The sequence below is a fragment of the Gastrolobium bilobum genome, unplaced genomic scaffold (assembly GCF_033153095.1).
Source record: "Gastrolobium bilobum isolate Gb01-03AN ecotype WA unplaced genomic scaffold, APGP_CSIRO_Gbil_v1 utg2673, whole genome shotgun sequence".
Classification (NCBI taxonomy): domain Eukaryota; kingdom Viridiplantae; phylum Streptophyta; class Magnoliopsida; order Fabales; family Fabaceae; genus Gastrolobium; species Gastrolobium bilobum.
Genome location: NW_026898407.1, coordinates 58,521 through 82,954, shown reverse-complemented (window position 1 = coordinate 82,954; position 24,434 = coordinate 58,521). Strand labels below are relative to the sequence as shown.

Here is a 24,434-nt window from a genome sequence, read left to right as displayed (position 1 = left end):
ACGAAGCCTTCCAAGTGGATTCTGCATTGGAAGACTAACTATACTTGAGGTGTCATTCTGAATTTCTGATCTTATCTGTATTTTGCTGCTACCCCCATTTGTTCGAACATTATTTCCCTGTCCTGTAAGTCTTCCTTTCTCGCCGTGTATGCATTGAAGCACGTATAAACAAAATATTCAGGAATTATGTTACTGTTAAAGTTTTGTTGTTGTCATACCAATTGTTCTTTCATGTCTTATCGCGCATGCGTCGATCTTGGCTTGAACATTGATTTCTCTCCCACCGGATTTTATTATTGGTTTTATTTTACCAGTACAATTTATTGCATAATTTGCTGTTGGCAGGTATTTGTGAATACTTGAAATTTTGTATATTTAACTTGTATATTAGAATTCAGTTGAAATACTTCGAATTTCTCTGGTTTTCATCCTCATACTTGCATCCTATGTCTTGATGAGTTGATAGCATGATCATATATTTTGAAGAATTGCAGTTAAAAGCAAATGGGGAATCTGTTCTGTTGTGTGCAAGTTGACCAATCCACGGTGGCTATCAAAGAAAGATTTGGACGATTTGAAGAAGTTCTTCAGCCAGGATGCCATTGCATGCCATGGATACTTGGAAGTCAACTTGCTGGTCATCTCACTCTTCGTGTACAGCAACTGGATGTTCGATGTGAGACCAAGTCAAAGGTTAACCGTATTCTGACATTTCTATCATACCCAAATTTATTTTGTCATTGAATGTTTATCAATCGCCGTTTAAAAGCTTTTCTTTTTGACTAGGATATTTAAAAAAGTGAAATAGAAAAACTTTGCCATGTTATCTTGGTTGTCATCATTGGTGTTTTGTTAATTTGTTTCCTTCATGTTTCACTAGTACAGATTGCTTTCCTGTTTAATACTATCTATCTTTATGTAATATGGTTTTCTTTAGTCCTTACAAGTTATATTTTTCCATTGGATTACAGCTGAGTAGTTTTGATATTTAATTTGTTTCAGGATAATGTCTTTGTCAACGTTGTTGCGTCAGTTCAATATCGTGCCCTGTCAGAGAAGGCCAATGATGCATTTTACAAACTTAGCGATACAAAGAGCCAAATCCAAGCCTATGTTTTTGATGGTATAAACCATAACACTGCTTAAAAATGCACAAACATTCAACTAGTGCTTTAATCATATAAATTATCAGCTATGGTAAAACTGTTGTTTTAATTGCAGTAATTAGAGCAACTGTTCCAAGACTCAACTTGGATGATGCTTTTGAGCAGAAAAATGATATTGCCAAAGCCGTGGAAGATGAACTTGAGAAGGTTCTTTTTATAATATTTGCCCATAATTGAACTGTTTTGTGGTTTATGTTTAATTGTATTCTGATGCTTTAATGTCATAACAGGCTATGTCAGCTTATGGATATGAAATTGTTCAAACACTGATTGTTGATATTGAGCCAGATGAGAATGTGAAGCGGGCAATGAATGAAATAAACGCTGGTATGTTAAATGAGTACAACTTAAGCATTCAAGTAATCAAGGCTCAACTCAATCTTACATTGAGTCAAGTGTTAACTTATTTTGGACTCAAATTATAGAAAGTTTGAATGATGGAACCAGTTTTTCCATTAAAACTAAAAGAAAAAAACGTACAATAAATAGACACCAGAAATATTCCAATGCAACAAATCCCTATAATCAGGGAAAGAGATAAAACTAGAAAACTGAATCCTATTTTAACTAAACAGGAAAAATATCAGAAACAAACTAATCCTAGGAATTTAAATAACAAATAACGAAACAAACTCCTAAGATTAAGGAGGAAAAATAAAACATTCTAGATGCTGAAAACTAGGGATTGCAACACTCCCCCTCAAGCTGGGTGGTAGATGTCCAGCATTCCCAGCTTGGAAATTAGTCCTTTAAATTTAATTCTTGATAAAGACTTGGTTAAGATATCAGCAATCTGGGACCCTGTGGAAATGTGACTTAGATCAATAATATTTGCATCAATTTTTTCCTTGATGAAATTTCTATCAAGTTCAACATGCTTGGTACGGTCATGATGGATTGGATTATTGACAATTCCAATGGTGGCCATGTTATCACAGAAAATCTTCATAGGATCCTTGTATTCGAGGTGTAGCTCCTTTAGGACTCTTAAAATCCACATTCCCTCACAAGTGCCTAAGGACAATGCCCTGTATTCGGCTTCAGCACTGCTTCTGGCTACCACAGACTGTTTTTTACTCCTCCAAGTGACCAAATTTCCCCACACATATGAGCAATAGCCTGTGGTTGATCTTCGATCGATAATGGATCCTGCCCAATCAGCGTCCGTGTAAATCACAATATCACGGCTGGAATTTTTCTTGAAGAACAATCCTTTACCAGGAGTCATCTTTAAGTATCGTAGGATTCTGTAGACGGCTTCCAAGTGCTCTTCATTTGGGCTGTTCATAAATTGACTGACCACACTCACAGGGAAACTAATATCAGGCCTAGTGTGGGCTAAATAAATGAGTTTTCCAACTAGTCTTTGATATCTCTCAGTGTCTACCGAAGCACATTCTTGTTTGAGTCCTATCTTGTAGTTCGCCTCCATTGGTGTATCAGAAGGTTTACATCCCAACATCCCTGTTTCATTCAGCAGATCAAGAGTATATTTTCTTTGAGAAACTGAAATTCCTTCCTTAGTTCTTGCCACTTCCATTCCAAGAAAATATCGTAATTTTCCAAGGTCCTTGACCTCAAATTTGTGAGCTAACGTCTCCTTTAATTGCTTTATCTCATCCTCCCAATTACCAGTAATCACAATATCATCAACATAGACAATTAATATTGTAATTTTCTGATGAGGTGCAGTTTTAACAAACATAGTATGATCAGTTTGACATTGGGAGTACCCTTGATTTTTGACAACTGCAGTAAACTTATCAAACCAAGCCCTTGGAGATTGCTTCAAACCATAAAGGGATTTTAATAATCTACATACCTTTCGAGATCCTTGACCATCTTCCACTCCTTGGGGAATTTCCATGTAAACCTCTTCTTCTAAGTCACCATTTAAGAATGCATTCTTCACATCCATTTGCCAAAGGGGCCAATCTAGGCAAGCAGCAATGGACAAAAGAATTTTAATTGAATTAAATTTTGCTACTGGAGCAAAGGTTTCCTGGTAATCAATGCCCTGTGTCTGAGTGAATCCTTTGGCCACAAGTCTTGCTTTATGGCGATTAATACTCCCATCTTCATTATATTTGATGGTAAAAATCCACTTACAGCCAACCACTGATTTTCCTTGTGGTAAGGTAACTATCTCCCAAGTGCCATTTTTTTTGAGTGCATGCAATTCATCCTGGATAGCAGAACACCATTCAGTAGTCTTAGATGCCTCAAAGTAGGATGTAGGAATGGTTTCCTTGTCAATGTTCTTGACTAGATGCTGCATCCTGGAGGAAAGATTAGCATAGGATATAAAATTACAGATGGAATGACTTGTACATGTCCTTACCCCCTTACGAAGTGCAATTGGCATGTGCAGAGCATCATCAGAACTTGGCAGCAAGGATTTAGTTTGGTCAAGTGCAGGACTAATGGTTTCTTCAGTTGGACCAGGAGCCAAGGTAATCTGTTTGTCAACATGTTCAAGCATCTCAGAAGCTGTTCTGTATTTGGGCCGTCGCGTGTAGACTTGCAGGGGCTGCTGTTCAGGCGGTTTCTGGAGCGGGCCGGAAGAGGATAAGCCATTAGATGAAGTGTCATTTTCCTGAGATTCACCTAAGACCGGTGTAGGGGCTGTTGAAGCAGAGTTTTCTGGAGTATTAGTCACAAACAACCATTCCTTGGAATTAGGGATCTCCCCCTGAATGGCGGTTTGGGAAAAATAAGGCTGATGTTCAAAAAAGGTGACATCTTTAGTAATGTAGAATCGATGTGTGGCTGGACTGAAGCATTTATACCCCTTCTGAGTAGGGGAATAGCCAAGAAAGATGCCCTTAAGAGCCCGAGGATCCAATTTACCACCTTGAGAGTTATGAATGAACACGGTGCAACCAAAAATTTTTGGTGGGAGATTTGGGGTTAAGGTCAATGAAGGGAATGCAGTGAGGAGTGTTTGGTAAGGTGAGGAGAAGTGTAATACCCGAGATGGCATGCGGTTGATAAGGTAAGTGGCTGTAAGAATAGCTTCCCCCCAATAATTTTTGGATGTATTTGAGGCAAAGAGTAGGCTACGAGCAACTTCAAGTAAATGGCGATTTTTTCTCTCAGATACACCGTTTTGTTGTGGGGTATTGACACAAGAGCTCTGGTGGATGATGCCATGGTCTTTTAGGTAAGCTGAAAGGTCCAAGTTAAAATAATCACGTGCATTGTCAGATCTAAGGGTAAGGATTTGGGTTTGAAATTGGGCAAGGATCATTTTGTGAAAGACTTTAAAGGTGGATGTGACTTCAGATTTATTGGCTAATAGGTACACCCATGTCATTCGAGTATGATCATCAATAAATGTGACAAACCAACGAGCACCCGTAAGGCTTTTAACAGTTGCAGGTCCCCACACATCACTGTGGATAATGGCAAATGGTTTAGAAGGAACATGCATTTGTAAGGGATAATGAGACCGAGTTTGTTTTGCAAGTTGACATATATCACATGAAGGAAAATTCGAATTCTCATTAAATAAAGAAGGGTACATCTTTTTCATATATTGAAAGTTTGGATGCCCTAATCTAAAATGCCATAAAAGAGCCTTATTCAAATTGCTAGTTGCTGCAAATGTGCTGTCTTGAGTCTTCATAACCGCGGCTGTGTAAAGTTGATATAAACCATTAGAGACCCTAGCACTGCCAATCGTCCTCCCCGATGCCAAATCCTGAAAAATACAATCAACGTGGGTAAATTTGACTGTGCACTTTAAATCCTTGGTCAATTTGGTAATAGAAATTAAATTGCAGGTAAGAGATGGAACGTAGAGAACTCCAGTTAAAGATATGGTTGACGATAGGTGAACAACACCAATTCCGTGAACCTTGGCTAAGCCTCCATTTGCTGTTTTTACTGATTTTGCCTCGAAAATGGGAAAGTATTCAGAAAGAAGAGAGGAATTACCAGTCATATGATCTGTAGCCCCAGAATCTACCATCCAGGAATCACATTTATCAAGATCGGATTGGAGAGCTGTATGGAATGTACCTGATTGATGACTATCAGATGAGGGATTAGATTTGTCCTTATTGCAATCTTGCAGCATGCGTTGTATGGCTATCACTTGTTCCCTTGTAAATGTATGGCCTTCGGATTTTGCTTGCGGAACATCTTCTACAACTGCAGCAACATGATTAAAGTCTCTGTTTTGTCTTGGCTTCCAATCAGCTGGCTTGCCATGGATTTTCCAGCATGTATCCCGAATATGCCCAGTTCTGTTGCAATGGTCACACCAGAGCTTACCATTTCGCCTAGGTCTGGAGTCTGCATTGTTGGGTCTAGAGACAAAGGCTGCTGCTTCCAAAGGTGCATCAACTTTTGGGATGCTATTGGTCAAAACTTTGCGGCTTTCTTCCCACTTTAATTCAGAAAAAACTTCTCGCAAGGATGGCAGAGGGCGAGTGGCCATGATGCGGCTGCGAGCTCCATCATAGATTGGATTGAGTCCCAAAAGAAGGTTGTAGGTGCGGTCTTGTTCAACAATTTTCTTATACTGAAGAGTATCGGCTGGAGTAGTCCATTCATGTTGATCATAAAGATCCAATTGTTGCAAGAATTTTAGGAGTGAATTATAATAGCTGGTGACATCCTTGTCCTCCTGTTTGAGATCACGAAGAATCCCCTTGATGTGAAACAAGGCAGCTGTGTTATCTTCCTTAGAGAAGGCTTCCTTCACGCCATCCCAAATTTCCTTGGCTGTGGAGCACAACATGTATGTTTCAGCTATTTCAGGCACCATGGAATTCAGCAACCAAGACATCACAAGGTTATTTTCAATGGACCACTTCTTGTATTGTGGATGACTGGTTTCCAGAGGAGCAGCATCACCCGTACCGGTGAGATGATCTCCCTTGCCACGGCCTCCAATGAACATACGAACGCTGCGTGACCACAACAAATAATTGTCTCCATTGAATCGATGACCAGTGATGACTAATGCTGGACTATCGTTGGTAATGACAGCTGCTGAGTTGTTGTTGGTTTGGTTTGATGCTGAAACATTGAGTGGGGTTGTTGTTGGAGTGGTATTTGTACCGGTGGTATTGGAAGAAGTAGTTTGGTAGGCTCTCATGGTGCCAAAGAGTGGCACATTGGTAGCCATGGGTGGATCAGTCCCTTAGAAATCAAGCTCTGATACCATATAGAAAGTTTGAATGATGGAACCAGTTTTTCCATTAAAACTAAAAGAAAAAAACGTACAATAAATAGACACCAGAAATATTCCAGTGCAACAAATCCCTATAATCAGGGAAAGAGATAAAACTAGAAAACTGAATCCTATTTTAACTAAACAGGAAAAATATCAGAAACAAACTAATCCTAGGAATTTAAATAACAAATAACGAAACAAACTCCTAAGATTAAGGAGGAAAAATAAAACATTCTAGATGCTGAAAACTAGGGATTGCAACACAAATAATTATTTGTTTATATTTTACCTCATTCTCTGCAAAGTGCTAAGATTTTTTATTTTATTTTTTAATTTTATTCTAATGTTTTCTTTCTGTGATAAGCTGCAAGGTTGAGGATGGCAGCTAATGAGAAGGCAGAGGCAGAGAAAATATTGCAAATTAAGCGAGCTGAGGGTGAGGCAGAGTCTAAGTATCTCTCAGGGTTGGGTATTGCTCGCCAACGTCAAGCAATTGTTGATGGCTTGAGAGATAGTGTGTTGGGATTCTCAGGTAATGTACCTGGGACAACCGCAAAAGATGTCATGGACATGGTCCTTGTCACTCAGTATTTTGACACTATGAAAGACATTGGTGCTGCTTCCAAATCTTCTACTGTTTTCATTCCCCATGGACCTGGTTCTGTTCGTGATGTAGCTAACCAAATTCGTGAGGGACTTCTTCCGGGTTCTCATAACTAGTTTCTACTCAACCTTGCTCTTGTATCTGGTTTGTGTATGAGTATGATGATGCTGTATGTATGCGTGTGGTTGTCTTTCTGTGGAGTGTGTTCAGTGGTCTTGTTATCTGTAGATAAAAGTATTCTATATTGTGAATGATGCAGAACTAAATTATCAACTATCACTGCATCTAAAAGTTTTCTAGAGTGTGGTTTGAGAGTGCTTCATGGTGATTGTTAAAATCAAGTATTGTGCTATATATTTTACCTTTCATTTTCTCTATTCATTTTACAACTTTATCATGGAAGTTCTGTTAATGCTTTGCAGTTAAATAATCATTGTTTACAAAGTGAACACAAAACTGCTTCCCTTTTTATGAATTCTCCAAAACCAAATATAGCACGGAAGTAATATGGCAGGTTCTACTTACTCCATCTAATTTTGAGATGAAAAGAAAGAAATTATGCACTATCGATTTTGTTTCATAGATTCACCAACATTAAGAAACAGAAGTCAATTTGAACTAGATTGGTAAAATTCTTTGACGAATAATTTCTAGTACTATTATAGTTTACTCATAAAATATGTGTACGGGTTCTTTTCAATCCCTTAAAGAAACACTGGACAAAACACTAGACAAGGATATTATATTGTTCTCCAATATTGAAGAAAATGGATGGGGAAAATCAAAATATTCATGCCGTTTGTGCTCTCCACTAATGATGAGACCAGTCTCATTGAGTGGAAGGCTATGCTTCACCTCTGCTGCTATGGCAGTCTTGGTGATGGGATTCACTTCAAGATAACAGGAGCCTTTCAGAATATCAAACTTGTCATGCCTACATAACATGCACCAAACTTAAGCATGACACAATCATTGGGTTTGAAGAAAGAAACAGGAGAAGAACACTAAGCATTAACAATGCTAACATTCTGAAGTTAGTCTGCAGATATCAAATTTGATGTTACTATACATTTTCTCACAAATTTAGTCTCTACTTGTAGGATAATTCACAAGGTCAAGGAAGCAATAAGGCACTGTCCAAGCACAAACCAGCATTCAGCTTGTTGATTGTCCTTGTTAATTTGTTATAGGCAAGTGGCAACATTAGCTAGAATGCTGGTTCCAACTAGACCCGGGAAGTTTACAACAGGATTATGTCCTCTTCCTTTTTAATATGTTATAGGAACTGGTCCCCTCTATTTTCACGCTCAGATGGCATACCAAATTGTTGGTCATGACATGGAAATTTTTTTGTATACCCTTGGATTCAGAAGTTTTGTACACTGAACCAATTAGCATTGGATAATTACATAAATTATATGTACCTCACAAATATTTTATATTTACAGTGATGATGTCTCAATTGTCTTACAACACACAACTTTGGGTGCATTAGTTGCACACAAGAATCCCTCCTTGAGAAGATTTAATGTTTTGCTGCGTGATTCTACCCATAGAAAAGGTTACCCCATTTCAAAGTCACAACAAAACACGAGTATCAACTTTTCACTACAATCAGTTGAATTAACCGTAACTGTATTAATGTTAGTATCAATCTCATTTTAGTTACAAATTTATGATCAGTCCACTATATGCTTTTCTAAAATCTTGGTATGGGTTATCCAACTTATCATTATATATAGTTCACATAAAAAGTTAGTAGTTTATTATAATATATCACATTTAACTTTGATACAAGAAATTACAAAAGCCAGGAATTTAACACTGGCAAAATTAAACACAAACTCTCTCCACAATTATAGTATATATACGTATATACAGAGAGATACAAAGCATAAGCAATGGTTCATCTAAGAGGAGGCCGCTGGGGGGGCAGTAGCTTCACTTGGATTTGCTGCACCTTGTTCAATTTCTTTAAGCAGCTTCAATATTTCTTCTTTTTTAGCCGCCAGTGCCTGCATCTTGGAGTCTAATTTTTCAAGCTTTTGTTTCAGTTTTGCAGGATCATTCTTATCTTCAGGGTTCTTCTTCTTCTTCTCTTTTCCACCCTCTTCTTTGTCTTCCTTCTCTTTTCCATCCTTGTCTTTCTTCTTCTTCTTCTCCTTAGATTTTTCTTCTTCTTTTCCATCAGTATCCTCGGATTTCTCTTTCTTTTCCTTCTTATCCTTCTTCTCAACTTCATCCTCATGCTTTTCCTTCTTATCCTTCTTCTCAACTTCATCCTCATGTTTATTATCTTTTTCTTCAGTCCCTCCCATATTTTAGGCAAGTATTGCAATATATTTTGGTTTTGTTTCCTCTGAAAACCAATAAAAGAACTGTTCAAGCAATAACTTGCAGAGCAGCCTCAATTTGTATGACATTCACAGAGCTGAACAACAAAATCTCCTTCACTAATTTCCTGGGCCGCAGCAGTTTAAGCGCAAAACACTAATAACCACACATTTGAAACTCAAATGGTTTTAAATTTTACCACTAATATCTTCGCTTTCCACACTTAGCCACAGGTCCATAGTTATTTACTTTATTTAACTTTGCTAATTGGTAATAATATAAGGTTAAACGTGACGTGTTCTCATCTAGTAATTTGTGTCATATCTTGTTAGCCTATCCCTATTATTGTGTCTTAATGACATCAATCCGCTCCATCTGTAATTGAATAACATGAATAACATGTAAATGAATTTTTTAGACAAATAATAAGCTTCGTCCGACATGTACTAAAATATCCAAATTGGACGAATTAAGAAAGTAAAGAGTCTAAAAAACTAGCCGTTGAAGGGAAAGGCTCTCCGCTCTTCCCTTACGACGCTTCATTTTTGTATCTTCCCTTCATTTAGACTTATCGCATCTGTATATAATCTTCCCCCACATTAAAGGATTTGAACTTTAAAATGGTGTCTAATACGCTTCCGTACAATCAGAAGCGAAGATATAGCATATAAAACGAAATCGACGCATATCCACTTCTCTTAGCAATTGGTATCGTTCCATGCATACTTAGATATAGCACCAAGAGGATCTATATAGTATCATTTACGTTGGGTCTAGCAAAAATTACGGGAGAAGAACTCAAATAGCTAACAAGCTAAATATGTAGGTTAAAAGCACACGATAAAAAAAAAAACAAAAAACAAAAAACAAAAAAACAGAAACTAGGCATAAATATCTTCACGAGAAAGGAAAAAAAAACAAAAATCATGGAAGCTAACAAGCTTAGTTTGCTCTTCTTTTGTGTATTTTATCTTGCAATATTCCCTACCCTAAGGGCTAACATAGGTCACTTCGACCACGTCTGGCAGAAGCGCTCTCTGGAAGCAAGGAAAGCCGCTCGCCTAGCTTTCAAGCCAAACCCTGAGCAAGTTACTGCTGACTTCAATAAGCACGTTATCAAGTATGTCCATTGTCTCTCCCATCATATAATTTTTCTCATCTCTTAGTTTAAGCTTGCATTTTTTTTTTATGCAAGTATAGTGCCGATATTCGAACTTATAATTTTGTGTAAACTATTCAAATCCCTCACAGCTAAATCAATTCTAGTGGCTTAGCTTGTATTATTTTAATAACCACTTCATGTTAAACTCGACTAACAAAAATAGAGGGACCCTTAGATATTTGAAAAGAGGTTATTTTGATCACGTGATATTTCAATCACAAAGAAACAACTTTACTATTACTCTAGATTTGTCCTCTCTATATGATTGTTGAGATATATAGTCTCACATTGATTGGATGGGCAACTAATATGGCCTTTATACGGTCTTTGGCACTCCCACCTCTTGAGCTAGCTCTTGGGGTGGTATATCCCAAGGTTCTTAACATGGTATCAGAGCCTCACCGGACTGTGCAATTTCCACACTTCTAGCCTAAATGGCTCTTGCGTGAGGGGACGTGTTGAGATATATAGTCTCACATTGATTGGATGAGCAACTAATATGGCCTTTATAAGACCTTGGGCACTCTCACTTCTTGAGCTAGCTTTTGGGGTGGTGTATCCCAAGTTTCTTAACATTATAAATTTCCAACAATTTTTCTTATGTATCATTGAAACTTTTATTAATTTGCATATCCTAATTGGTTCTCACGGAACAGGGCTCTGGAAGGCTCCAACAGCACAAGAAGGGCCTTAGCCAAATACAAGGGTCCATGCAAGGCCACAAATCCCATTGATAAATGCTGGAGATGTGATCCGAATTGGGCAAAAAATCGCAAGAAGCTAGCAGATTGTGTAATTGGGTTTGGCCACGGCACAACGGGAGGCAAAGATGGAAAATTTTATGTGGTCACAGATCCATCAGACAATGACCTCGTGAACCCAAAACCTGGAACCTTGAGACATGCAGCTATTCAGAAAGAGCCATTATGGATCACTTTTGCACGTAACATGAACATTAGACTGAACGCGGAGCTTCTACTTACAGATAATAAGACCATAGATGCACGTGGTGCCAACGTTCATATTAGCGATGGTGCCCAAATAACATTGCAATATGTGAAAAATATTATCATTCACGGGCTTCACATCCATGATATTAGGAGTGCTAGCGGTGGCCTCATCAGAGACTCTGTGAACCACTATGGAATCCGCTCGATGAGTGATGGTGATGGAATTTCATTGTACGGAGCCACACATGTTTGGATAGATCATATTTCGATGACCAAGTGCGCTGATGGTCTCATTGATGCTGTCCAAGGATCAACAGCCATTACCATCTCCAATTGCCATTTTACCCGTCACAATGATGTAATGTAATCATTTTTAATTTTGATTATAGATATGAATCTGTGGCAGTTATAATGTGCAATTTGTTAATTTTTTTTTTTTTTAAATATTTGCAATGCAGGTTATATTACTTGGTGCTAGCAATGGCTTCTCAGGTGATAAAGTAATGCAAGTAACTCTGGCTTTCAACCATTTTGGAAAAGGATTGGTACAGAGGATGCCAAGGTGCAGATGGGGCTTCTTTCATATTGTTAACAATGACTACACTCATTGGCAAATGTATGCCATAGGTGGTAGCCAACAACCCACTATCATCAGCCAGGGAAATCGATTTGTTGCTCCTCCTAACCCACATGCAAAAGAAGTATGTACTTAAAAACTTGCTTCTTTTATCACACCAATATGTCAATGTTTATTTATAAAATTCACAAGTCTATCTCTAGATCATGCAAATTCCAGCAATCTCTATTGTCATATGTGACTCGTATGTTTATCTACGAGTGATCAAGTCATAAATAAAACTAATCACATATGTGACTTGAAAGTAAGCAAGTCATAAAATCGAAGTATGAGTTCAGTCAATCAAGCATAAACATTGAGTTTTAACATTTATAAAATAGATTCCTGGATATATGCTTATTATTGTGAATGAAGAAACTAATGAATGATACTCACACGTACTATTGTGCTGTATGATATAGGTGACAAAGAGGGACTATGCAGCTGAAAGTGTGTGGAAGACATGGAATTGGAGATCAGAGGGTGATTTACTGATGAATGGAGCCTTCTTTACACAGTCTGGAAAAAAGGTAGCAAATTTTCCCAAGACAGATATCACTGCCAAGCCTGGGAAATTTGCAGCCAGTCTCACTCGCTTTGCAGGTTCCATAAAATGTGTGGTAAACAAGCCATGTTGAACCAAATACAGCTAAGTAGAGGTTGTAACTAGCTAAGTATCAGACCCGAAGGCTTAGCTCTAATGCTTCTGTGGGTATTTTTTTTTTACTTCTCTTTGTTATTTCTTCTCCCTCGGATTATAATTTGAGGTATCAGAGGCGAAGAGAATATATAGAGGAACTTAGATGTACATATATAGAAAGTTAAAAATATAAGCAATTTTTCTCTCAAGGCATGGCTGCAGTTATACCAATCCTATAACATTCATAGTAAATGACGCAAGAATATTGCGGTCGGTCACAACCGCTAGATTAAACAGAGCGTAGCACAGCTAATTCGGGTATAGTTATTTTAGAATTAATTATCATAATTAACAATGAGAGAGGTTATATTTATCAAAAAAAAAAGTTTCCTTACAGCCCTTTACAACCATTTTTATAGTTGTGGGATAAAAATTAAATTACCAGTCACAAAATGATATTAAATGAGAATTATTGATTTAATTTTGATCTAAATTAAATTATCAGTTACAAAATGATATTAAATGAGAATTATTGATTTAATTTTAATATAACCCATAAAAATAGTCGCGAGAGGTTGTAAGGAAAAATAACCTGTAAGTATAACATCTCTCGTTAATAATATATTATATAGTTTATTTGTTATCAAACTCATGATATATAAAAAAGCTGACCCCAGAGAGAAGCTTTGTACCTGATATCTAATTGAATGTTACTATATATTGAACATTAAGATACTTTATGAGGAATAAAAAATAGGAAATATAACATTAAATGTAAAGTATTTAAATATATTAAAACTCGAAGAGTTTTATTTATTTTATATATTTTTTAATTCTTTAATAAATATACTTAAAAGATACTCATTAGCTTGGTCATTGCGGCAATTAGCACTAGAATCCATTCCCTTGTTTAAAGTTAATTGACTACAAAGTAGTTTTGACTTTCTTTACCTTAGGTACAAGAATGCCACGGTGCCTCCAAAACAGATTTGAACATTAAATTCTAGGTCAATATAGAAGCAATCAAACACAAAAAAGACAAGCATATATGCAGGAAGGATTAGCTTTCTTGTAGTTCCGTACCCAGAGTTTTTATCAAAGAACTATTAATTAGACCAGTTCTGCATGTTAGAAATATACGAAGAAACCATCTTCAACTACCGTCAAAGGAGACTCTTCAGGAAACGTTTGCCTTTAATTGGTCCATGGCCCAATGAGAATAGTTCCAAACAAGCCTAGTACTTATGAAAGAATTTACCCAGTAAGAACTACTCAATTCCACTAAGAAAAGGGTCGAGAGAGAAAACCTTAACGTGAAAACTTTTAATTATATCCCATATATTGACCCTTACGATAAGCCTATTTGCATCTTTGGCTCAACAAGAGATAATACTAATATAACAAGTGGATTCCATTTTTTACGCCGCACAAGAAATATTCATCAAATAATTGAAAGCAAGTCTCTTATAATAATTGGAAATGCAAACTACGTTATTGGAGGAGAAATCTTTGATGAGGATAGCTGGCCTAGTTCAATATTATATAATAATGAATCCAAGAATCTAACCGAAAAAAGAAAATGTTATTAGGAGACTTCAATTGGCCAAGTCCTTCATACATATCCAAGTCCAACGAATTAATGCCGTACAGATTCAATATACTTATTCAGTCGTTTTTTGCAGATTTTTTTTTATATATTACCAGTATTTTTAGCAGCTTCACTACAAAAAAAATTATGTTATTCGTGGAGGTTATTTACTGGAGGTCAATAAAACTCCCAAAAAATATTTAAATTCTAACATTTTTGCTTAACGCTACTTTGAATTTTTTTTTTTGTTAATTTACATAAAGTGGCAAGTTTTGACCGCCAAAATTTATATAATTTATTTACAAATTTTGAATTTTTTATTGTTGTTATTTGATGACCGCTACAACGTGTTATATATGTATATGTTAAAAAAAAAATTGTTTTCCTCAAACCCTAACACACTGACTTTTAAGCCCCACCTTTCTAACGCCTAGCTTCTTCTTCTTATTTTGTCTCGAAAGTGTATTTCCTCCATTGTTAGAATCATGATGAGACATTTGTGGTGATCTTTATCAACTCTATCTCCTAAGCGTATCTCCTAAGATGCATCACCAGATCTGCACTAAGGTATTTTCTTCATCATTATTTTCGAGGGAACTAACAAAATAGTTGTCTTCTTCTTCGCGCTCTCATTTCAAGCATTGTGGTGAGTTTATTGGCTGTTTTCTTTAAAATTTTCATTTTAGGATTTTTTTTCTTTGTAATTTATATTTATATTTTGTATTTTTCTAGATTTTGTCAGATACGTTATCTCGTTGGGGTTGAAGGTGTCGATTGTGCCATTTTAATATGATTCTTTAAATCAGGTATCTATTTTTTTTATCTTTTCATATACGGATTTTTTAAGTGTTGATTTGTGGGGGGACTCCCCGATGAGTTACTAGTACCTTAATGATTTTGTGCTTGTGTGGAACAATGGGTTCGGTGTTCAAGTGATTTGTTCTCTATTATTTGGGGTGATGCAAAACACAATTGCAGAAGCTATTCCTCCATTGTTGGCTGCATGTAGCATTTTCTGTTGCTTAAACTCACAGAAATGAGCGGATCTTGTCACGATCTATGCATTCTACCTTGAAACTATGAATCTATCGTCTTTTGACTTCTTATAATGAAGATAATTCTGATATTCCTTTTTTGTTATTACATTGTTGTGTCTTCACTGATTCCCTTATGGTTCCCCCACTGCATTTTTTCATTTATTAACATCTTGGTAGACAAATATGGCAATTGCCCAAAATCTAGACCAAGTGGTAGTTTTAATTTGTCTAGGAGTTTGTCACACCAAGTTCCCAACCGTTTATTAACTAATGTATCAAATTGATCATTAAAATGGAATACGAATCCATATGAAACTAATTAGACAAAACCACCATAGGAAGAGGGAAAGGTTATTGATTAATTGATGTGATCGACTTTCAAGTCAAACATTTGATTTTGTCTGTAGTAACTATATGCTCTTTGCATGCCTTCCCGTGTAAGAATCTCAGAGGAGGGTCAGGTTGGTGGTTATGTTCTGAAGTCAAGGCTCAGATTTGTATATAGCAATGTATAATAATAACCTCAAATTTGCCTTGTCAAGCACGAGAAAATTCTATGTCATTGGTGGGATAGGTGTTGATCACTTAGAGCAGCTAATATGTGGTGAAGAGTTTGATCTCAAGACCAGAAAATGGCGTGAAATCCCCAACATGTTCCCAAGAGCTGAGGGGGCTGCGAGGCGTAGTACTACTGAGGCACCGCCTTTGGTTGCTGTGGTGAACAATAGTTTGTATCTAGCAGATTATGCACTGCTGGAAGTAAGGAGATATGATAAAGGCAAGAACTCATGGGTCACCATTGGAAGACTTCCTGAGGGAGCAAGTTCAATGAATGGCTGGGGATTAGTTTTTCGGGCATGTGGAGATAGGCTTATTGTTATTGGTGGTCCTACTTGTTATGGTGTAGGGGCGATTGATATTAATGCTTGTGTCCCAGGAGAACGTGCAGTACAGTGGAACCTGCTTGCCAGAAGGCAATCAGGAACCTTTGTATATAACTGTGTGGTGATGGGATGTTAAGGTGATTGTTTTTGGCTCATGGGGTGATATCTATCTGCACACTCTTTTTGGGGAAATTTCAGGTCTACTTTAAAATCATTGATATAGTTTTAGAAGGTTTACAGATGGTTGATGTTCTCTTCTTTTTCATTTTTTTAATTGGTCTGGTATATGTTGGGTTACGATGTCCATTTCATAAATTTAGAACCTTTGTTATGCACCGCTTTGGACAAACAAGCATTTCTTAAAGTGGTTAGGAAGATGCTAAGCACATATTCATTCGTATCAATTAGCAATTGCTAACTTCCATTAGTAAAAGATTGGATTGGTATCAATTTGTCCCAATTAATATCAATTAATATTTGTTAGATTCCATTAATAAAATATTGGTATCAATTAGTCCAAATTAGTATCGATCACCTTGTCAGTATTTCAAATCCCTGTAATATGCTTTTATAAAACCTGCGATGGCTGTATGGAATGACCAATCAATTAACTTATTCCAATCATTCTCCCTCTCCCACTTCTTCTCTATCTTTTCTCTCAGGAACTCTGTCATTCAACAATTACACTTAACAACCTTGCAAATGTAGGAGAAGATATGTTAGGTGAGAGTCGTCTCAGATCCCCCCACACCTTAGTCCAAATATATTACTAATCGTGTCATGGCATAAATGCATAATCAAAAGCTTTTGTTTGCAGACTCATTGCAATCAATTTTTTTTTACAAGCAATGAGGATGAAGCTTTCAAATTTCAAAGCAATTCTAGGTACCTGAGCAGATTTATTGAGCTGAAGAAGTGTGCAAAATCTTGGCAAATAAACTGCTATAGAATTGCTGTTAATAGGTTGACTTAGTTGTAAAGCTTCTCCCAGTATCTTGATGTATTTCTGAAATTCCTTTTGTGGCACATTAGCTGCAATTGAAATTTCTTTTCATATCATAAGAGATGAAATTTTAGACTATTAGAGATGTCCAAAATCTAAAGTCTAAACTAAAGAGAACAACTACCCCCACACAAGAAGCAAGTGCAATGTGTAATTTTTTTTTACAAACTAAGCATGGACTCAGTTTTAGGTTTTCTGTTGTCCAAGCAAGTTTAGGCAATACAATCATTACCTTATTTAGACTTTCAAGTTTAGGTAGAAAACCTGAAACTGAGTCCATGCTTAGTTTGTAAAAACAATTACAGGTTACACTTGCTTCTTGTGTGGGGAAAGTTGTTCTCTTTAGTTTAGACTTTAGATTTTGGACGTCTCTAATAGTCTAAATTTCATCTCTTGTGATACGACAAGAAATTTCAATTGCAGCAAATGTGCCACAAAAGGAAATTGGGAAATACATCAAGATACTGGGAGAAGCTTTACAACTAAGTCAGCCTATTAACAACAATTCTATAGCAGTTTATATGCCAAGATTTTGCACACTTCTTCAGCTCAATAAATCTGCTCAGGTACCTAGAATTGCTTTGAAATTTGACAGCTTCATCCTCATTGCTTGTAAAAAAAATAAAAAATTGATTGCAATGAGTCTGCAAACAAAATCTTTTGATTATGCATTTATGCCATGACACGATTAATAATATATTTGGACTAAGGTGTGGGGGGGATCTGAGACGGCTCTCACCTAACATATCTGCTCCTACATTTGCAAGGTTGTTAAGTGTAATTGTTGAATGACAGAGTTCCTGAGAGAAAAGATAGAGAAGAAATGGGAGGGAGAGAATGATTGGAATAAGTTAATTGATTGGTCATTCCATACAACCATCGCAGGTTTTATAAAAGCATATTACATGGATTTGGAATACTGACAAGGTGATCGATACTAATTTGGACTAATTGATACCAATATTTTATTAATGGAATCTAACAAATATTAATTGGGACTAATTGATACCAATCCAATCTTTTACTAATGGAAGTTAGCAATTTCTAATTGATACTAATGAATATGTGCTTAACATCTTCCCTAACCACTTTAAGAAATGCTTGTCTGTCCAAAGCCCTTGGTGCATAATAAAGGTTCTAAATTTATGAAATGGACATCATAACCCAACATATACCAGACCAATTAAAAAAAGGAAAAAGAAGAGAACATCAACCATCTGTAAACCTTCTAAAACTATATCAATGATTTTAAATTGGACCTGAAATTTCCCAAAAAGAGAGTGCAGACAGATATCTCCCCATGAGCCATAAACAATCACCTTAACATCCCATCACCGCACAATTATATACAAAGGTTCCTAATTGCCTTTTGGCAAGCAGGTTCCACTATAATGCACCTTCTCTTGGGACACAAGCATTAATATCTATCGCCCCTACACCATAACAAGTAGGACCACCAATAACAATAAGCCTATCTCCACATGCCCGAAAAACTAATCCCCAGCCATTCATTGAACTTGCTCCCTCAGGAAGTCTTCCAATGGTGACCCATAAGTTCCTGCCTTTATCATATCTCCTTACTTCCTGCAGTGCATAATCGGCTAGATACAAACTATTGTTCACCACAACAACCAAAGGCGGTGCCTCAGTAGTACTGCGCCTCACAGCCCCCTCAGCTCTTGGGAACATGTTGGGGATTTCATGCCATTTTCTGGTCTTGAGATCAAACTCTTCACCACATGTTAGCTGCTCTAAGTGATCAACATCAATCCCACCAATGACATAGAATTTTCCCGTGCTTGACAAGGCAAATTTGAGGTCATTATTATACATTGCTATATACAAATCTGAGCCTTGACTTCAGAACATAACCACCAACCTGACCCTGCTCTGAGATTCTTACACGGGAAGGCATGCAAAGAGCATATAGTTACTATGGACATAATCAAATGTTTGACTTGAAAGTCGATCACATCAATTAATCAATAACCATTCCTTCCTCCTACGGTGGTTTTGTCTAATTAGTTTCATATGGATTCATATTCCATTTTAATGATCAATTTGATACATTAGTTAATAAACGGTTGGGAACTTGGTGTGACAAACTCCTAGACAAATTAAAACTACCACTTGGTCTAGATTTTGGGCAATTGCCATATTTATCTACCAAGATGTTAATAAATGAAAAATGCAGTGGGGAAACCCATAAAATTGTTTAACTGCAACTGCACCCCCACCTACACAAGTAGGTCAGCCCCAAGATGCTTTGAATGACCCATTGATCAGCAAAAGAACATTTTGTGTCCATCCTCAACGTCATAATATATTTTGACAAGTTTGTTCTAAAAAGTTGTTAAGAGAAACTACCGTGAAAGCCTTTTATTTACAAAGAGTAAATAAAAGAAAACAATACAAAGAGTAATATCAAAAGAGCTTTTGTTTCTTGAGTTCTGCCTCACATAATATTTGAAACTAACGTGAAAGCCTTTTATTTACAAATTGACTTCAGAAAATAAGTTAACTAAGAAATTGTAAGTAAAAATACTACGTTTCATAATTTGTTATTACACCCTCTGACTTCAACCACTAAATGAATTCTATCAAGTGGCAATGTTGTATACTATTTGTAATTTCGTTGTAGGGATAAACACATACGCGATGGAGAAGTGAAATATATATGATAATGCAATGAGAAAAGCCACATCATAATACCAATAAGAAGTCCTAAGAAAACACAATTATCTATTAGAAGCACAATAAAAATATCAGAATTATCTCCATAAGGGAATCAGTGAAGACACAACAATGTAATAACAAAAAAGAAATATAAGAATTATCTTCATTATAAGAAGCCAAAAGACGATAGATTCATAGTTTCAAGGTAGAAAGCATAGATCGTGACAAGATCCGCTCCATTCTGTGAGTTTAAGCAACAGAAAATGCTACATGCAGCCAACAATAGAGGAATAGCTTCTGCAATTGTGTTTTGCATCACCCCAAACAATAAAAAACAAACCACTTGATCACCGAACCCATTGTTCCACACAAGCACAAAATCATTACGCTACTAGTAACTCATCGGGGAGTCCCCCCACAAATCAACACTTAAAAAATTCATATATGAAAAGATAAAAAAATAGATACCTGATTTAAAGACTCGGATTAAAAGGGCACAATCGACACCTTCAACCCCAACGAGAGAACGTATCTGACAAAATCTAGAAAAATACTAAATATAAATATAAATTACAAAGAAAAAAAAAATCCTAAAATGCAAATTTTAAAGAAAAGAGCCAATAAACTCACCACAATGCTTGAAATGAGAGCGCGAAGAAGAAGACAACTATTTTGTTAGTTCCCTCGAAAATAATGATGAAGAAAATGCCTTAGTGTAGATCTGGTGATGCATCTTAGACTGTGGCGGACGCAGGAATTTTAATGACGGGCGGGGCGAAAATAAAAAATATTATATTATAAACAAAAATATTTGAAATATAATACAAATCTAATATAAAAAAATTAAAAGAAATCTATTACACAGATTAAGATCACTTCATTTGACTCTTATTTTACGTATTTTCTTATTGTTATTGCTGCAGAAGAGGCGAACCCATAAATAAATCATGTTATCAATTATCTATAAATTAGATACCCACAAAGTTATATATGTCCTTTCATTCTTTTATATAGCTAAAATTGTTGAAGATTTAAAGAGATTAAGAATAATTTAGAAGACCACACTACAATTTTTTAATCTCACAATCATGTGTTTGGTAGGAGGTGAAATTTTTTTTTCCAGGAAAATAGAGTTGGAAAATTATTTGTCAATGTTTGGTAGGAGGTGAAGTAAAAATATGGTTAGGAAATTTTTTTTCCCATCATTTGCTTTTCTATGTAAAATAGTTGGGAAATATTACTATTGAAATGGTGAAATTGTTTTTTTTCCCATGTGGTGGGAAAATTAACACACAACATCATTAAAATTAACTCAATATTCCCAAAAAAAATTTGGTCTACCAAACATTTTTTAGTAAATTTTACCCCAAAAGAAGGTAAGAGAGACCGAGGCGGGTTATTAACTATCTCTGAAAACTGAAGAGTGAAGAGGTACTTGAAGAGTGTTTCAAGATTGAGTTATACGCCCCTTTTCAGTTGTCTACTCTTGCAATTGTAGGTTGAACAATTTTCAGAAGTTTAATTTGAGTCGTTGAAGTTTTGTGTTTCCTCTTCACGCTCATACATGTCAGTAATTTATCCACTCACTCACAATTTTTAATATTATTAAAATACCATTTATATATATAATTTTTTTCCATCAAATTTTAGGAGGGGCGGGGGCCACCCTAGCCCCCCCCCCCCCCCTCCAATTCCGCCTCTGAATTCTTAAGAGATACGCTTAGGAGATAGAGTTGATAAAACTCATCACAAATGTCTCACCATGATTCTAACGATAGAGAAAATACACTTCCGAGACAGAATAAGAAGAAGAAGCTAGGCGTTAGAAAGGTGGGGCTTAAAAGTCGATGTGTGAGGGTTTGAGGGAAAAAAAATAAAAATTAACATATACATATATATCAAGTTATAGCAGTTATCAAATAACAACAATAAAAATTTCAAAATTTTGAATAAATTATATAAATGTTGGCGGTCAAAATCTGCCATTATATATAAATTAACAAAAAAAAAAATTTGCAAAGTAATTTTCAGCAAAAATGTCAAAATTTAAATATTTTTTGAGAATTTTATTGACTTCCAGTAAATAACCTTCACAAATAACATAGTAGTATTGACCGAAAAAAACGAATCCAAAAATAAAAGTGAGGAACCAAAACGAAAGTAGATATCCGCGAGGAATTAATAATTTCGTTGGTCTTCCCTATGCACATTAATAATTGAATATATATTTCTTTTCTTTCTCTTTTATACAATTATGTTGTCATAGTATAAAGGATAAAATAATAATAATTCATAAATTCGTTAGATCTATTATTAAAAAAACAGAACTGAATAGATTTACCTTGACGAACAATTAACAGCGAAGTATGATTAATATAAAACTTGATTAGTCTATTTCATTAACTTTAATATTTATCAATTGGATGTATGTGGAATTTAAACCTTAAGACTTTTAAAATTGACCAAATTAAATAACTTTCAACTTGATAATATTATAATTTAGAAAATCAGCTAGAACAGAATAGGGAAACAATTTGAGAAAGAAAATAAGATGAGCTAGCTTTCCTCGACCCGTTTCCTAACAATAAGCAAATGAATTTTACATTACTGTTTTAAGTTGAAACTCGTTAGTGCCGTATCCATTGAAACCTTTGTATTGACTTTTTGGAAGTTTTATTTTTGTATGAACCTATTTTTTTTTTTAATTTTAAAAATGCATGCGAGAAGGGGAAGATGATAACTGGATAAGATTTAGAGAAAAACTGAACTCTAACATCAATATAACAATCTAAGATTAAAAAATAGGTGCTGAAGCCAATTGAGCTACATATTTGTCAACTTTGTCTAGATCGAGTTTACTATTAATTATCATTTTATATCTTATATATAGGCTGCTCCACCTTTCATATTTTTTTAAATAATTTTCTCCAAATTATCCAATATAAATCAAGAATAAATCAGTCCTTTCCCAACATAGACTTAGACAAAATATTTGATTTATTTTATTATAGTTTTATAAATGATTTTATAATGGATTTTCTCTATTTTAATAGTTTGCATCAAAAACTGAAAATAAAAAATGAATTGTTAATTTATGAAAATAATTCAATTAATAGACAAGAAATATTGGATAAATTCTTGCTAACTAAACCATAAAAATGTAGTGAGAAAGAAAAATGAAGGTCGCCTACTAGAATTGCAAAGAACCATTGACCTCTCCAATTAAAGGAAAAACAGCAACAGATTTTCGTCAGATGAATAATTTTTTAGTTGAAATAAACTTTATAATTGTGAGAATAAAGACATGTTATAAAAAAAATTTCTTTATTATTATTCGGGTATTTAAAGTCACCTAATCTAATATGTTCCCTCACACAATTTTTTTTTTTTGAACTTGAAGTGGGATCAGTGCACAATTTAATATTTACTTTGTGTTAAAATTTAACTTTATTTTAAAATAAAAAGGATTAAACTCTAAATCACACACACTATAGGCTCTTACATGTAGGCTTATAAACAATTTTATATCAAATACACATAGCATAGGCTCTTACATGAAGGCTTACAAACAATTTTATATCAAATAAATATAGCATATTAAGTTTTGACACCAAGAAGAATTCTACCTTTCTTGTAGATAATTTTAAAAATCACCTTGATTTTTTGTTTTGAAAACTTGCATAAATATTTTCCTTCAATAAGGAAGGCTTTTTAACAAATATTTATGAACAATTTTAAAAATTCAATTAAATGCAAATCTATTCCAAGGTTTTTTTCCTAACATAATTGATTAAATAATAACTTCATCTATGACAAAGTTCTCATATACTTATATAAAGAAGGAGAAGGTTATACGTACTACTATTTTAATCTTATTATTCTTACTACCTAATTGGTTATAATTAGATCAATTTAAAATCAACGATTAAAAAAAAAATTAATTGCCATCGATTTCAAATTTATCCAACGATAACCAATTAGATAGTAAGAATAATAAAAATAAAATGATAATAAATATAATCCATCCTAAGAATTCATTTTCAACAATAATATATGGGGAGATATATGTGCTATATTCATCCTGTTTCTACTCAGAGTGTACGTCTTTTTGTCTCACTGTATATATTGTGTGTTACCATAATTTCTAATTACTAGAGAAGTACGTGTTGTATGAACTGTGGATCACTGTACGATACTATGATGTGAGTCTAGTTAAGAGCGATGTTATATTTTCATAATACTTTCATTTTTTCTTAATTGCTTAAAAATTAAAATACTAAATAAAAATATTTATTATTTTAAAAATTAAAGTATTTAATGATTTTTTAAAATAATTAAGAGAATTATTATAAATATTCTTTAAGCTGATATATAATTATAGATAGCTCTTACAAAGGGTATCGCGTTTCACACGGACATACCAAAATAAACCAATTATCATATATAGGATTCTGAAATCGTTGGTGACATATGCTCTCTCTCTCTCTCTCTAGAGAAGGCTGTATCTGGGGCTAATAATCTTACATATACAAAATTATTAGACGTCAACGGAGTTGATCCCTAGGTTGTCTTATTATGATTTAAGTAAA

At 35.0% G+C, this 24,434-nt stretch overlaps 3 protein-coding genes and 1 pseudogene across 4 annotated transcripts; 3 read left to right on the top strand and 1 right to left on the bottom strand.

Annotated features, from left to right (window-relative positions):
* On the top strand, window positions 1-7,335 carry LOC133315825 (hypersensitive-induced reaction 1 protein-like). Of its 2 annotated transcripts, none has more exons than XM_061517495.1 (6): window positions 1-124; window positions 495-693; window positions 1,003-1,123; window positions 1,222-1,313; window positions 1,397-1,493; window positions 6,716-7,335. In XM_061517495.1, the coding sequence occupies exons 2-6, from the start codon at window positions 505-507 to the stop codon at window positions 7,069-7,071; spliced, it is 855 nt and encodes a 284-aa protein (XP_061373479.1). In that variant the 5' UTR covers window positions 1-124; window positions 495-504; the 3' UTR covers window positions 7,072-7,335. The 2 variants fall into 2 exon arrangements, with proteins under 2 accessions (XP_061373479.1, XP_061373480.1); XM_061517496.1 differs by having other exon boundaries at window positions 66-124; window positions 487-693.
* Window positions 7,336-10,215: 2,880 nt separating this feature from the next.
* Window positions 10,216-12,655, top strand: LOC133315854 (probable pectate lyase P59; annotated as a pseudogene).
* Window positions 12,656-15,789: 3,134 nt separating this feature from the next.
* On the top strand, window positions 15,790-16,302 carry LOC133315843 (F-box/kelch-repeat protein SKIP11-like). The gene has a single exon (XM_061517522.1). It carries the CDS (start codon window positions 15,790-15,792, stop codon window positions 16,300-16,302), a length of 513 nt encoding a protein of 170 aa, XP_061373506.1.
* A 2,253-nt stretch (window positions 16,303-18,555) lies between these two features.
* Window positions 18,556-19,002, bottom strand: LOC133315842 (F-box/kelch-repeat protein SKIP11-like). The gene has a single exon (XM_061517521.1). The coding sequence runs from the start codon at window positions 19,000-19,002 to the stop codon at window positions 18,556-18,558; it is 447 nt and encodes a 148-aa protein (XP_061373505.1).
* Window positions 19,003-24,434: the final 5,432 nt, after the last annotated feature.

Coding starts and splice junctions, on each gene's coding strand:
- LOC133315843 (XM_061517522.1), top strand. CDS start 15,790: ATGTATAATAATAACCTCAAATTTGCCTTGTCAAGCACGAGAAAATTC.
- LOC133315842 (XM_061517521.1), bottom strand. CDS start 19,002: ATGTATAATAATGACCTCAAATTTGCCTTGTCAAGCACGGGAAAATTC.
- LOC133315825 (XM_061517495.1), top strand. CDS start 505: ATGGGGAATCTGTTCTGTTGTGTGCAAGTTGACCAATCCACGGTGGCT. Junction 694..1,002: donor GATGTGAGACCAAGTCAAAG/GTTAACCGTATT, acceptor AATTTGTTTCAG/GATAATGTCTTTGTCAACGT. Junction 1,124..1,221: donor CCAAGCCTATGTTTTTGATG/GTATAAACCATA, acceptor TTTTAATTGCAG/TAATTAGAGCAACTGTTCCA.